At 42.0% G+C, this 16,636-nt stretch overlaps 1 protein-coding gene across 1 annotated transcript; it reads right to left on the bottom strand.

The window, feature by feature from the left end:
- On the bottom strand, window positions 502-16,148 carry LOC8086465 (chromatin-remodeling complex subunit ies6). The gene is made up of 3 exons (XM_002447563.2): window positions 15,792-16,148; window positions 12,436-12,503; window positions 502-881 (listed from the first exon to the last, which is right to left on the bottom strand). The coding sequence occupies exons 1-3, from the start codon at window positions 15,964-15,966 to the stop codon at window positions 750-752; spliced, it is 375 nt and encodes a 124-aa protein (XP_002447608.1). The 5' UTR covers window positions 15,967-16,148; the 3' UTR covers window positions 502-749.

Below are 16,636 nucleotides of genomic sequence, written 5' to 3' on the forward strand. Positions count from 1 at the left end.
GAAAGAAATAAATATCAAAGATTTTTTTCCGACAAAACATTATCTTAGTTGCAACATGAAAAAATTTATACAGTATAGTTTGTGAGTCTATGATTAATTTCACAAACTTTGATTTTTGGATTAAAAGTCATTTTAATGTCGTTATCTTATCATGCAATACGTGTGTTTTTAGTACAAAATATTAGCTATATCATAGCAACACACAAGCACATTATCTAGTATATCTTTAAAAGCTAAAACAACGAGTTTTTATTATGTAGCTATGATATTTTCAAGACTTCAAGGCTTTCTCGTAACAGAAGTACTAGGCTTTTCCTTTCCAACAACAGTGTCCCTGTCCCTTTTAGTCAAGCGCTAGAGCAAAGGTATTTATAATGCTATATATATCGTCGATACAAATATATGAATTAACGTATTATTCCTTAAGCTTTCATCCTATAACGGAACTACGAGTCCACAGAGAACCTACCTTTTCAAAACAACTTATACTCTGGGACGAAGTACACAGATATCACATTTGAATTAAAAACCAATTTGCTTAAAGTATACAAGAATATATTTAAACATCAATTCGCAAATGTTAGCACATAAAATATACAGCATAATGTCTCTAATCACGTATAGACGAATCCATCAATATACAAGAGGAAGAAAGATCTGTTTAAAAGGATCATCCATACAATCAGAGTATACATCTGAGTACTGCAGCATGGTTAGGCAACAAGACTGTTATCCCTAAGCAGGTATTGTTATCGCAGGATAACTGCTGCATTTCTCAAGGCCAGGTACCTTTGGACGTATTCATCAGGAAGCATCCTGATCTGCTTGAACACCTCTGGATCAGCATAGCGCAACTTTGTCCTAGGATCCACATATGGCGCCTGCAATGAGGGATTTAGTTTAGTTGCCATCGACAATCAAAGAGAACTAAAATGCAAAGTAGGTGATGTAAGTTTGATAAAAAAAATAGCAATGCAAATAAGTTTGTTCAGAGTATATTCTTTCTAGAATTCAGTTTTCTTTCATGTCTGTCATGCAGATATAAAACTGAGCAGTCAGGTACAATTTAGTTAAGGAGTCCCAATCAATTTCTGGTTGAGAATAATAAAACAAGCCGAGATGTAAAAGGCTTGTTTTTAGGTGTTATGTTTGTGTCTTGTGGAGTCATTGTTGGTGTCATCGTTAAGTTGCAGCTCGAGGACGAGCTACATGTCTAGGTGGGGTGTAGTGTTCGAAAGAGTAAGGGCCTATTGGGCCTTAGCCCATTAGGGTTAATTAGTCGCTTGCTTAGGGGTTAAGTAAACCTCTCTTTATAATGAGATTAGAAGGAAATCCCTTCTCTTTTGCCGACCGTAGGCAGAGCCCCGCGGCTGGCGTTCCTAGCGTCCAAAACCCTAGTCTCCTCTCTCGCTCTCACAGCCGCCTCCCTATGAACAGTACCCGTGGGTACTGTTCACGCCTCCAGCCGCCACTCCCTCAATTCCAATCAATCTCCCTCAACCCTAGCAGCCACATAACACACTTCCAGTTTAAGAAACAATAGATACAAAATCTTGCTTTTTTTCATGTTCCAAAACAGACTAGCCATACATTAGATATAAGTGCCTTAATTGTGTGAAGTCACTGCTGGGAACCTATAATCACCCAGTGGTTTATAGTCTAGCGCTACCAACCGCCTAACAGTTCCAATCAGAAGTTTTCATTCTATTGGCTTCCACAAATGGACAAGAAAGGGAAAAAAATACCATGTGAAATGGCCTTAATCAGAAGTTTCAGGAGGAAAGAAATACAAACTCAAAAGAGTATCATGACAGCCATATTCTCCAAACACCATCTTCATCTTCACAGCTCCAAAAGAAGAAAACAGTATGCATTTCCAAAAGAAAAAAGACACGGAAGCTTCTTTAACATAATAGTCCGCTGTTCAAAAGGCAACAGCATTGACTACATCTGTTCCAAATGTAGGTCATTTTAGTTTTTCCTAATTCAAATTTCTCTAACTTTGACCAAGTTTACAGAAAATATGTTACTATTCAGTTATCTACAGTACCAAACTACTCTATCAAGAAATATTTCATGGTGAATTTAATAAAACTAATTTGATACAGTAGATGGTCCATTTTTCTTAAAACCTCGTCTTAGTTAGAGAAATTTTAACTTGGGGCAAACTAAAATAAACTATACATTTTGGAACAGAGGGAGTTGCATACTACTGGCGTTCCAGTTTTTCTTAGGTATAGCTTCTCTTAAGCTACCATTTGGTCTTTCTTCTAACCTACCGACCAGCAGCTAATAGCACACATTCTACACAAGAACTGAACCGGTCCTATACGGATGATACAATCACATATCAAGTCAAAAGTTAGCACCACCAAAAATATAATACTAATAGTAAGTAAACACACCGTGACCAGTATAGAAGTACCAAGGAAACACAGTATGACCCTTTTTTCTTCTTCCAATTTGACCTTTAGATACTCAATATAACCACTGAATGACCTTCTCAGATATTGTTATGGCAACTGGAACCAGACCAGGGGCCCACGCAGTACTGTAGCACGTGAACAATACCACGTGAGCAGTAACAGATCAGATCAGCTTAGATTGATTAGGATTAGTTTGGAAAGGGATAAGTTAGGAAAGAGATAAGATAGATTGATTCGGTTAGGATATTCCTTAGGGGTTGTCACGGCGGCAACAGCGTGACGGGCTACAGGAAGCCACCGTGCCAACAAGGCGTCATCTACCGAGAGGCGTATTGTATACTTGTTGTTTACGTTTACATTTGTGTAACCGAAAGGCGTATTCTGGGCTAGAGGCCGTTCTGTAATAATCAGACCCGATCAGGGAGACGGACATCGATTATGAAAACCAAATTCGGAGCCAAGGCACGGGGGTTTGCCCGGCCGGCGTCCTCGTCGCGAAAATTCTCCTTGTGCTTTGATGTTTCGCATCTCACGTCATCGCCGGCGACGGGCGAGGGCCAAGGGGGCGTTACAGTGGCATCAGAGCCCGATCTTTCCTCGGCAGCGGCGACGAGCTTCTTGCTCGGAGCCAACGCTAGTTACTGGAGCGCGGCAGGGACAAAACCTGCAGCCACCACCACCACCACCATCGCAGCTCGACGCTGATCCTCACGACCGCGCCCAGCACCACTTCATCGACGCGCTAAATCGAGCACCAAGTGACCGCGGCGGCGACGCTCACGACGTGTTCGACTGGGGTTCGGCAACGGCAACCGGGTTCGGCGTCGAGAACCGGAGTGAGTACACCAAATTCACTCCCTTTTTCTTCATCTAGCACCGATCGATCGTGGATTAGGGTTGCGCGGCACGTGTTCGCGTGTAAAATTCCGGGTATCCAACGATTGATCACGAGTGCGGTGGTGTACGGCGGGGGAAAGTCCAACGTTCAGGTTGTCAGGTTGTTCCCGCGCTTGCGTGCGAGCAATCCTGCCGTAAAATCCCGAGACGACTGCCTCTTTCCCAAGCGACAGTGATCGTGTGTGCAGATTCAACAGGGGAGGCTAAGGCTGAACCTTTCTGCCACACAACTGGCTCCTAGGCGCAGTAAGCAGCTTGAGCCTTCTTCACGGACCAGCCTGCTCCTTGGCGTGATGACTCGCAGTCGCGAAGACGACAATACTCGCTGGAAGAAACTAGAGAGAAGTCTGGATGCTTTATTTACCCACATTGATGGCCTCAGTAACACACAGAGCCAAATGAAAGCGCAGATGGATCTCAGAGATCAAGCTATGGATTCCTATACTGAAGAACAGCATAAGATTGCCCGTACTGTGGAAGCCAATGCAATTGCTATTGCCAGAGCAACCTTGGGGAAACCTGAGAAGCAACCTCTTGATGCAGGTCAACCAACATTTGATACTGACCCTGTGTTTGATGAGGACGATATGGATTCTATGTTGTTTGGCAAAGATCAGGGTTTTGACAACCCATTTGCAGAGCAGCACAAACAAGAAAAGACTAGACATGTCAAGACACTCAAGACAGATCATCAGGCTTCTAGGTCTAGCAAACAGGGCTACCAACATCAGGGCACACATAATGACCATAGACTGCCTAAAAACATCATGCCTAAGATGGATTTTCCTGATTTCTATGGGAATGATCCAAAAGTTCGGTTAGATGACTGTAAGGACTACTTTGACATGTACAGTATTCCTGAAGGGATGTGGATCACAGCAGCCAAGGTCGGAAATGCATGCAAATGGTACCAGGCATTTAAACAGAACAATTCCTTCAAGAGCTGGACTCATTTTTGCTATGAGGTGGAGAAGCAATTTGGATCAGAAGACTACAGTTCTTACATGGACCAACTGCTTGAACTTAGGCAGACTGCAACAGTAGAAGAATACACAACTCAATTCCAGAGCTTTCAGTATGGAGTAAGCATGCATCATGCTGGCTTTGATGAGATGTTTTTCACCAAGCAGTACATAAGAGGACTGAAAGAAGTAGAGTTAATTAGTAAGTATTCCTTTGATTGTGTTTGTCTGCAAGAGACTATTAAAAGTACTTTTAGTCAGAGAGAGTTAGATAGATTTGCTGGTCAAAAAGATATGTTCTGGTCCTGGTTACCTTGTACTGGTCATTCTGGTGGGTTGCTGCTGGGTGTGGACAGAGAACTGGCAATGACATCAGAAGAGATTTTTGGTAACTTTTTCCAGAGCTGCACTTTAACAATGAAGTCAGATGGTTTTGTGTGGAAACTGGTTAATGTCTATGGACCAGCCCATGATGACAGAAAATTAGAGTTCTTGGAAGAAATTCAAATTTTGGTTCAAAATTCAGAGTTGCCTGTGTTGCTGGGTGGTGATTTCAATTTAGTTCGGAAGATAGAGGAAAAGTCTTCAGGAAATGTTGATCTTCAAATGATGGATGCCTTTAATGAAATGATTAATACAACTGAGCTCAAAGAAGTGATTAGGACTGGTAGTCGTTATACGTGGTCAAACAAGCAGAAACCACCTATCATGTGTGTTCTGGACAGGGTCCTGGTATCTAACTCTTGGGAGGATAATTTCAATATGACAGCTGTTCTCACGGCGCCGAGAGTAGGGTCTGATCATAACCCACTCATTGTAGATACTGGAGGTATTTGTTCACAACGCCAGTGTTATTTTAGGTTTAGCTCCCATTGGTTAAACCAGGAAGGTTTCAGAGAGTGGGCTTTAGATAAATGGCCTTCCAGATACAAACATAATATTCTGGATCATTGGCATATTACTTCGAGCAAATTGAGAAGAGCTATTAAAGGCTGGGGTCAGAATCAGGACAGCCATCAGAGAAGAGCTAAACAAGATATCATGTCCAGAATTAATCTCCTAGATGATTACAGTGAAATTAGAGATCTTAGTCTTGCTGAATGGGAAGAGAGATATTCTTTAGATAAATCTCTACAACAAATTCTGACTGATGAGGAAATTCAATGGCAGAAGAGAGGTGGGGAAAAATGGCTGTTACAAGGTGACTCTAATTCCAATTATTTTCATAAGTGTGCTACTGGTAGAAAGAGGAAAATGCAGGTTACTATGCTAGAGATTGATGGTCAAGAAGAGATAGAACCAAATCTTCTGAAAAGTCATATTACTGAGTATTATAAAACTCTGTTTGGTAGAGCTGAGGTAGCACAGATGCACTTGGACCCGGATATTTGGCCTGCTCATCAACAGATTCAGCAAGTGGACAATGAAGCCTTAATCAAACCATTCACTCTGGAAGAGCTAGATAATACAATCAAACAGATGAAGAATAATACTGCCCCCGGTCCAGATGGGTTCACAGTCGAATTTTATAAGGCCTTCTGGCCCAGTATCAGGGAGGATGTTAAAGAAATGTTGGATAATCTATATGAAGGTCACTTAGAGCTTTGGAGGCTCAATTATGGAGTTATTATCTTAATTCCTAAGGTCAAGCCAGCTATCAATGTAAAGCAATTCAGACCTATCTGCTTGTTAAATGTTATATACAAGATAATCACCAAGACTCTCACTATCAGATTGACAGCTGTGATTGACAAGATCATTAGCCCTTACCAAACAGCCTTTATCCTAGGTAGGAATATTTTGGAGGGGGTTGTGATTTTGCAAGAGATTTTGCATGAGTTGAAATCCAAAAAAAGCTCTGGAGTTATTTTGAAATTGGATTTTGAGAAGGCATATGACAAAGTGGACTGGAACTTTTTGGAAGAGGTCTTACATAGGAAAGGTTTCTCTGATACTTGGATCCAGTGGATTAGTAAAGCAGTTAGAGGAGGTAGAGTGTGCATAGATTTAAATGGGTAGAGAGGCGAATTTTTTAGGAGTTATAAGGGTCTGAGACAGGGTGATCCTTTATCTCCCCTGCTTTTCAATCTGGTAGCTGATGCTTTATCAGTTATGTTATCTAGAGCTAGTGACGCTGGAGTGATTCAAGGCTTGGTGTCACATTTATTAGATGGAGGTATTACACATCTACAGTATGCGGACGATACGGTGCTACTGTTACAGTTCTCTGTTGAAAATCTAACAAATGTGAGACTGATTCTATCTTGTTATGAAGCTATGTCGGGAATGAAGATCAATTTTGAGAAGAGTGAAATTTTTTCAGTCGGTTTGTCGGTAAATGAGCAACGACAAGCAGCGACGATCTTGGGGTGTAAAACTGGATCATTCCCTATGCAGTATCTTGGTATGCCGGTTAGTGACTGTAAAATCACAAAAGCTCAATTGAGATATGTGAGCGATAAGACAGAAAAAAGATTAGGGACATGGCAATGTGATTCTCTCTCCTCAGGTGGTAAATCCATTCTAATTGATTCGTCCCTGTCCAGCATCCCGATGTACACTATGGGGGTATATGAGCTCTATGAGGGTAATTACCAAATGCTTGATTCTATTAGAGCTAGATTCTTTTGGCAAGGTTCGGGTAAGAAGAGAAAATATCATATGGTTAAGTGGCCAGCACTTAGTAGACCTAAAGAGTTTGGAGGTTTGGGTTTTTTAGATGTGAGAGTGATGAACAAGTGCTTGTTGGTAAAATGGATTGATAAGTTAGAAAGGTGGAATGACAGTTTGTGCTGTTCACTGTTAAGAAAGAAATATTTGGGACAGAAAAGCATTTTCCAAATCAAAAATAGAAAAGGATCCCAATTCTGGAGATCATTGCTGGATATGAGACAATGGTATCAAAAGGGGAGAATAGTTGAGATCAGAGCAGGGCACCAAACAAGATTTTGGCATGATTGCTGGCTGGGTGAGTGTCCTTTAAAGATCAGATTCCATAACCTGTTTAAAATTGCTTCAGATCAGGATATTGAGGTTGGCAGAGCTTTTGATCAGGGTCAATGGAATATTTCATTCAGGAGGCAACTTAATGACAGTTTCAATGTTGAGTGTCAAGAATTACTAGCTTTGTTAGAGGAGGTTCAGCTGTCAAATGGGACTGATGTAGTTCGCTGGGCATTGGAAAAATCTGGAAAATATAGTACGAGCTCCTTGTATAAAGCACTGACGTTTGGAGGTGTGAAAGATACCAGAGCTATGCTGATTTGGAATAGTCCAATACCGTTAAAGGTTAAGATCTTCTTTTGGATGGCTTTGCATGATAGGATTCAATGTGGAGTTCAGCTGAAAAAGAAAAAATGGTCTGGCCCCGAAAATTGTTTTGTTTGTGATAAACTTGAAACGTCTGATCATATACTCTTCCAATGTCCCTTAGCCATTTTCCTATGGACTTTCTTGCGAGAATGTCTGGGATGGGAAATGGCTCCAACAAGCTGCTCGGCGCTGTTTTTAGAGATTGTGGAAAAGAGTCGAGGTAAGAAACAAGTGTTAACCCTTTTTATATCTGCAGGTGCTTTGTGGTCTGTCTGGAAGTCCAGGAATGATTTAGTCTTCAACAAGAAAGTCATGGCGTCACCGGCTGCATTGATCCACAAGACGCTGATGCTGATCAAGTCCTGGCGCCCTTTGCTGAAGTCCAAGATGAAGCCAATGGCAGACGATATGCTGAACCTAATGTCGTCAAACACTGCTGCTGCGTTTTAGTTGTCTTGTAGTAGAGTTCTTAAGTTTCGCTGAGTTGGTGTGTGAGAAACTGGTTAGAGTCGTCTGTTTCTCTGTTGATCTTTCTAGAGGTGGTTCCATTCTGGTTGGCACTTTGTCATGTAAAACTGGAAACCCCAGTTTCGGATCGGGGTGTTTGTTACGCTTTCTAATAAAGTTGGGTAAACGCCTTTGATCTAAAAGAGGACTGAAAGATGACATTAGAGTTATGGTAGAATCTCAAATGCCACCAACTGTCATCAAAGCTGCTGCATTAGCTAAGATTCAGCAACAACAAGCAGAAAGAACAAAGCTCAAAAACAAGTTTGCAGGCTCGTACAGACAGTTCAATCAGCCAAAACAAGACCTGAAGACAGGGCAGCAAACTACCATTTCATGGAAGGACAGACAACTCAGAGACTACAGAAAAGCTAATGGTCTTTGCTTCAGTTGTGGAGAAAAATTTGTTCCAAGACACATGGCTGTGAAACAAGGCCCAAGCTAATGCTTTAGCTGTAAATGATATGGATCTCGAAAGAGAGCTCCCTGATGATGTCCTCAATGCACTAGCTACAGAAGATGAGTTACATGAACAATTTTGTCAGCTATCTATCAATGCCATTACCACAAAGGACAACCTCTCATGTCTCAAATTCAGGGCTAAAGTCAAAGACAAAGTGATGCTGATATTACTGGATAGTGGTAGCTCCCATAGCTTTGTCAGCAAACAGTTTGCAGATATGACAAACATACCACTAATCTCTACTCAACCTAAAAGGGTCAAGTTAGCCAATGGCAACACTATCACTACTGACAGCATGGCAGCAAATATGAAATGGTACTGTCAGGGGCATACAATGACCAGTAACATGATAGTGTTGGATATGCAACCTTATCATGCCATCTTGGGTTATGACTGGCTCAAAGCTCATCCACAAATGACTTTTGACTGGGATCAAAAAACCATGACTTTCACAGAGGATGGGAGATCAATCACTCTGAAAGGACTCCATGCCCTAGCCAAGGAAGTTACCACAATCTCAGCTACTAAAGCTCATAAATTTGCTAAGGGTAACGAGGTGTGGGCCTTTGTCTTAGTAGAACACCACCAACAAGTTGACAAATCTGCAGCAGTACCTGAGCAAATTCAGCACATCATCTTGCAATACAAGGATATTTTTCAAACACCCACTGTGTTACCACCTCACAGAATCCATGATCATGCTATACCATTATATCCTAGTTAGCAAGCCATATCACTATTCCCCTCATCATAAGACTGAAATTGAGCAGCAAGTGCAGGAGTTACTGCAATCTGGGTTCATCACACACAGCAAAAGCCCTTTTGCATCCCCTGTATTGCTAGTGAAAAAGAAGGATGGTACTTGGAGACTTTGTGTGGATTACCGAAAACTCAATCTCAATGCCCTTACCATCAAGAACAGATTCCCAATGCCAATCATTGAAGAAATTCTGGATGAGCTGGCTGGTACCAAATACTTCACCAAGTTGGATATGAAATCTGGGTATCATCAAGTGAGAATGGATCCTGCAGATGAATATAAGACAGCTTTCAAAACCCATCAGGGTCATTACCAGTACAAAGTCATGCCATTTGGGTTAACAAATGCCCCAGCTACCTTTCAGTGCCTAATGAACCATATTCTGAAACCCTATCTCAGAAAATGTGCTGGTATTTTTAGATGACATCCTCATTTACAGCCCTACACTAGATGACCACATGGTACATTTACAGGAGGTTTTTGAGCTTCTCAGGCAGAACCAACTATATCTGAAAGAATCCAAATGCTCATTTGCTCAACCCAGCCTCTCTTATTTGGGACATATCATATCTTCTACTGGTGTTTCCACTAATCCTAGCAAGATACAAAATATGCAAAAATGGCCAGTACCAACATCTGTCACAGAACTGAGAGGTTTCCTGGGCCTGACTGGATACTACAGGAGATTTATCAAAGGGTATGGCTTAATCACAAAACCACTCAACTCCTTGCTCAACAAAAAGGCTTTCCAGTGGTCTTCATTTGACAAAGTCAAGATGGCAATGACACAAACACCAGTACTAGCTTTGCCCAACTTTCAAGAACCATTTGTCATAGAGACAGATGCTTGCCAAGATGGAGTGGGAGCTGTCCTAATGCAACATGGTAAACCAGTAGCCTATCTGAGCAAGGCACTGTCTGGAAGAAACAAGAACATTTCTATATATGAGAAAGAATTCCTAGCCCTGATTATGGCAGTGGAGAAATGGAGACACTAAAGGAATGAGTTCACCATTCTCACTGACCATAAGTCTCTAGCATATCTAAATGAGCAAAATCTTCACTCTTAAATGCAGAAGAAAGCCATGGCAAGGCTTATGGGCCTCAACTTCAAAATCATCGATCGCAAAGGAAAGGAAAACCTAGCTGCTGATGCTCTTTCCAGAGTTGCCCATCTTCTTCCCTTGCAAGCAGTCTCAGTGGTCCAACCTGCTTGGGTCCAGGAAGTTTTGAATTCATATGCTACTGACACACAGGCTCAACAACTCCTGCAACAATTAGCACTAGCTAGTCCTAATGAACAAGGCTTTTCTTTGGAGAAAAGACTCATATGGTTCAAAGGAAAGATTTGGATTGGCCACAACTCTGCTCTGCAGACAAGATTGACAAGATTGATATCCTTCAGTCACTCCAGTGCTATTGGCGGCCACTCTGGCATTGCTGTTACATATCAAAGACTCAAGCATTTTTTTGCCTAGAAAGGTATGAAAATGAATGTGGAGAATTACATCAAGCAATGCAACATATGCCAGCAAGCAAAGCATAGTCATACTCATCCTATGGGGCTGCTCAATCCCCTACCCATACCTCAGGATATCTGGAGAGATCTGTCCATGGACTTTATTGAAGGACTGCCAAAATCCAAAGGCTTCAGTGACATATTAGTTGTGGTGGACAGATTGACCAAGTATGCTCACTTTATCCCAGTGAGACACCCATACACTGCAACCACCATAGCATAGTTATTCTTGGATAACATCATCAAGCTCCATGGACTGCCAAATTCTGTGGTCTCTAATAGAGACACTATCTTTGTCAGTAACTTCTGGAAGGCCCTGTTCACTGCATATAAGATTGATCTGAATCTGACCACGGCATATCACCCACAGTCAGATGGGCAGACTGAAAGGGTTAACCAATGCTTGGAAATGTACCTGAGGTGCTCTCTACAAGATGCCCCAACTACTTGGAAGGACTGGCTTCCTTTGGCTGAACTATGGTACAACTCTTCACACCATTCATCCATTGGTTGTTCTCCATTTAAAGCACTATATGGATGTGAGGCCAATTTGGGTGCTGTTCCTGATGACACACCTGAAGATGTCAGACTTATGATCACCAACAGAGAACTACATTTGGCAGCTCTCAAGCATCATAAAACTCGAGCTCAAAACAGAATGAAGCAGTATGCTGACAGAAAGAGAACAGACCATACATTTGCAGTTGGTGACATGGTGCTGCTAAAGCTACAACCGTATACACAGTCCTCAGTTGCAAATCGTCCTTACCCCAAATTGTCCTTCAAGTACTTTGGTCCCTATCAGGTTCTGGAGAAAGTGGGCTCAGTGGCATACAAATTGCAATTACCCCCTGGATCTCAAATCCATAAGGTCTTCCATACCTCCCAACTGAAACCATTCACAGCCAACTATGCTCCAGTATTTGACAAGCTGCCAGTCACAAGGCCAGTCACTACTGACTTGCAGGCACCATCAGTAGTCCCAAAGGAGATTGTGGAGCATCGTCTTGTGAAGAAAGGCAATGCTGCCATACTCCAGGTGAGGGTCACATGGACAGGGTTATCCAACAATATCACTACATGGGAAGATTACACTGTCGTGTAGAGCCGATTCCCAGATGCGCCAGCGTGGGGACAAGCTGCTTCTCAAGGAGGGGGAGGTGTCACGGCGGTAACAGCGTGACGGGCTACAGGAAGCCACCGTGCCAACAAGGCATCATCTACCGAGAGGCGTATTGTATACTTGTTGTTTAAGTTTACGTTTGTGTAGCCGAAAGGCGTATTTCGGTAATAATCGGGGGTTTGCCCGGCCGGCGTCCTCGTCGCGAAAATTCTCCTTGTGCTTTGCTGTTCCACATCTCACGCCATCGCCGGCGACGGGCGAGGGCCAAGGGGGCGTTACAGGGGTCAAGTAAGTTGTCTCTATAAAAGAGACCATCATGTATCAGTTAGAGTCAAGCAAGAAGATCCTAAGATAGTTCCCGAGGAAGGGCGACTATCCGGGGTCTATCTGCTAATCCATCTATCCATAGCCATTCCATAACAGATATGCAAGCCCAAAATAAGGAACTAAATTGAAGTAAACTTACCTCAAAACCTGTTAAGTCACAGTATCTCTTTGGTGGGTAAATGGATGGGGGCGATTGGATATTCATATCTGTATAAAACTAAATGGTGTCAGCATAAGAAGATGTCTCAACCTGCACAAACCACACATGCAGCATATTCAAGATAACATGTTGACAATCCCTTATTTCAATATTTTCCCAATTATCCAGCTTGAATGATTTGACTAAGAAAAATCTAATACAATCCTACAAGAGATCATATTCTTTTTATTGTCTTTCGATCTAAAAAATGCACAAATAGTAGGAACCAAAACTTCTGGATTTTTCTAGTGTCACGGTCTTTTATCAAACATAAGCAAAACATAACTTGATGAAATTATATAAAATTATCTTTTGCACCTAAAAATGTTGATGCCATAAAATTCCTCAGTTGCTAGCTGTGTGTGCGGGTGGGGCGGGAGGGGGGGTGCTATCAACCAAAAAAAAAACAGGGTGAGAGGTAAGATGCTAATAGAATTGTTGGAATATTGAGGGAGGACTTCGGCTGGGTGGTGAAGGAATTAGTTAAACAGGATTTTATTACTAACTACTCTGTGCAGCTTTTCTGGTCTATACATAATGACAATTCACCAATCAATAGATGCTGTTGATCATATCAGACAATATCTTGGTTGCATATGAGATAGAGTGATAGACACATGCTTTGCAGAATAAAAGAGAAGGAAAACGGATATGCAGCTTATAAAATCGGATATAAACAAGGCATATGACAGTAGTGATAGCAGATTCCTGCAAGATATTGGGCCTGTTTGGTTCCTCTTGCTAAATTTTAGCTAGCTAAACTTTAGTCACTTTAGTAGCTAAAGTTCCAAACACATTGACTAAAAGGAGCTAAAATAGTTTAGTTCCATTAGTCACCCAAGAGTAGCTAAAATAATTTTAGCTAGCTAAAATTTAGCAAGGGGAACCAAACAGGCCCATTATGTTGAAAATGGGGTTCAATGCTGATTCGATACAATTGGTCATAAAGTGAATCACGTCAGTGTCCTCCTTCCTACTGTATAAGGTGAACAGTCTTTTTTTTTTCTCGAACAGGTGAACAGAGTCTTGACAGAGAAATTCACTGGGAGATATACTATCCCCTTATCTGTTCCTTCTATGTGTTGAGGGGTTTCATCTATCATATATGTATCACCGATATGCTACCAATGCATCAGTACGGCATTTGTCCAGAAACAAGGATATGGCAAGGATTATCCAGCTTGAGTGATTATTTTACTTAAATAGCACTAACATGTATAAAAAAACTAAAATTATTTAACATAAGAAATTATGATATTTAAGATTGATCCTATTAAGAAAACAGCTATTGTGCACTTCTACTCAACAACTAAAACAATTAAATGCACATACTCAATACATATCCATCACAAGATGAAGGGGAAAAGAAAAAAAGAGAGAGCATGAGGTGGGCTTCCAAGTTCCATGCGCTGGGCTGCTGGCCCAGTCAGCCCACCTAAGATATCCTATAACTATTTTGGTGGTCCACACAGGCAGCTGCCACCGCCGCTCGTTCTTCTTCCAAATGACTATCCTATCACCACCCTCAACGCTGCTTTGCCATAGCCATCAATTGGCCAATTGCTCACCACCTACAAATATCTAGTGCCACCCAATAGCAAAATGGGTAGCCCATGCCCTCGTCACATCTCTTATCACCCTCAGTAAGCACTCTTCTCAGACCCTGGCCCACCTTGCAGGCTCTCCCTAGTTCTCCATCACCCTGCTACTATCGCATGAATAGGAAACAACGTATTGGGTGGAAGCATCAGCAAGTATCAGAAACATATCGGTGACTAAATCTTTTTATTTTTAAAATCACAATTTCATAATACTTCCCCATATGCATATCACAACATTTAGCAGCATCCTGCCATATCGGATATGGGTACAGCAGCCTACCTCACATATCAGTGATACCTAGATTTTCATCACCCTTGCTCAAGGCAGATAGAGAAGAACAAATGGAGTTAAAGTATGCCCAAGCGCTCCAAGTGTTTCCCATCTTGTATTTGCTCATAGTTCTTCGATCCTTATCCTGTAGCTTATACGTCGTTTGAAAGCTGCTCCAAGGATCCAACGAACAGCTATGGTTTGTTGATGATCCCTAGCTACAATCCCAGGAACATCATAAATAATACTTGTGACTCCTACTTTGACCACTTCGCATATTTGCTTTATATTATCTACGGCGTCAACCATAAGTTCATACATGCAAATAGAGAAAATGCTTTGCAGCTAAAAGGAATGCTTAATTTGTATGAGCAATGCTAGGGCCAAATGACCAACAATGCAAAGTCAGCTTTTTTTTTTCAGTAAGCACACAAAAATGGAAATGCTAGCTAGCACAAGCTCTAGCTGAGCTTGGCTCGATGTGCCATGGTGTTGCCAGTCCTGTTCTGGATGTAATCCCAGAGTGAATCATTCGGCTTGCTTGCGATGACATTTCAGGTTAAGTAACAGTAAAGTCTTGCGTCAAAAAGAAAAGTGATGATTTATTACAAATATCTATGGTTCCATTTACAGATGTTTAAAATAATCTTAAAATTTTATATCAATTTGTATCACAGTTCTCCACAATATAATTTTATTGACATTCATCTGTATATAAATTCTTCACAAAAAATATGGAATAATAATCATAATGGTGGCATTAATCTAATGCTTTCTGTGTGAATAGTCAAACAGCTACTCTGTAAAGACAAATTTTGATGTGACATGATACTTCTGCTGTCCAAAAACTGCAGACTTAGCTCTGAAGACCTTTTTCTTTACCAAACCACTTGGTGGCCAATGCCAACAGCCTACAAGCATGTATACATTCTAATCCAATCAATTGTTAGTGCCTGTTTGGCACGGCTCTTCATCCAATAGCAACTCCACTGGAGCCAGAGCCAGAGTAGAAGACTCAAAAGCTAGCTCCTCCCCTGTACACTAAAAACAGCTCCAGCTCCTCTTATTTACAAGAAAAAAAATGGTTCCTCCTCTTCAGGTGTTTGGTACAGGTCCTCCGGCTCCTCTACTGAAGTTGTTGCTGGAGCTAGAGCCGGAGCCACACTAAACAGTCCTTTAATGTATGACCCTGACAACTTAAAACTGAACAGGAGCAACCAAGTTACCTCTATTTATTAGCACCAACACACAAGCCACAATTTTCAACTAAATACCCACATAAACATGAACAACGGAGGAGAATCGCAGAAACGGGTGGTTCTCTAAAGACAAGCACGGCAACAATGTGCGACAGTTGAGCAATAATCATCTAAAACTCAGGAAGAGTATCCAGATCAAGAAGAAGGGACCCGGAGGGTGCTCACAATTGGGGCGGTCCGGTGGCATGGAGGATGCGTCAGCGGACTGGAGCAGGTGGCGCAGGTGCTTCCACTGGCGGCCCCGGGACTGGCCTTTGGGATACTTGTCCGCTGTCTGCATCTTCTTGAACGGCAGCGTCGGCGCCAGCACCATCTCCGTCCTCACCACCTCCGACTCCATCCTCCTCTACTCCACGGCGCCGCGCAAAGAGGGTTAAGTGGTCCGGCCGTTCGGCGGATCCTCCACCAGGAGGTTAGGGTTCAAGGCGACGCGGGTTAACGGGGAGAGGGAGGGTTCGTTTCGGCGCCCAAGGGCCAGGGGCAAAGGAAGGCGAGAAAAAGGAGGCCGCCAGCGAGGTTGGACGGTTCAGGGTCGTGACAGAGAGCGGCGGGTGGCCTTTTCAGATCGGAAATGTGGACGGCTGAAATCGATGCGGAAGGCAGAAAGTGTTAGATACAGGCCTTGTTTAGATAGTACACCCAAAAACTCAAAACTTTACAAGATTCCGTGTCACATCGAATCTTACGGCACATGTATAAAGTATTAAATATAGATAAAAAGAATAACTAATTACACAGTTTACTTGTAAATCACGAGATGGATATTTTAAGCCTAGTTACTCCATAATTAGACAATGTTTGTCAAATAAAAACGAAAATGCTACAGTGTCAAAATCCCAAAACTTTTTGCATCTAAACAAGGCCACAGCCGGTTGCTGGATGGGATGTAAGATTTTTTTATAGCCTTTTTACAGTCCACTCGTATAATAGTTATCTCATTATTATTAATACATGACTCACTTGTCTGTCTCATAGATTTTCTTGGTTTTTCTGTCTGAACCAACCGTAAG

The sequence above is a fragment of the Sorghum bicolor genome, chromosome 6 (genome assembly GCF_000003195.3).
Source record: "Sorghum bicolor cultivar BTx623 chromosome 6, Sorghum_bicolor_NCBIv3, whole genome shotgun sequence".
In the NCBI taxonomy this organism is placed as follows: Eukaryota; Viridiplantae; Streptophyta; class Magnoliopsida; order Poales; family Poaceae; genus Sorghum; species Sorghum bicolor.

Coding starts and splice junctions, on each gene's coding strand:
- LOC8086465 (XM_002447563.2), bottom strand. CDS start 15,966: ATGGAGTCGGAGGTGGTGAGGACGGAGATGGTGCTGGCGCCGACGCTG. Junction 12,504..15,791: donor GCCACCGGACCGCCCCAATT/GTGAGCACCCTC, acceptor AGTTTTATACAG/ATATGAATATCCAATCGCCC. Junction 882..12,435: donor GTGACTTAACAGGTTTTGAG/GTAAGTTTACTT, acceptor CCCTCATTGCAG/GCGCCATATGTGGATCCTAG.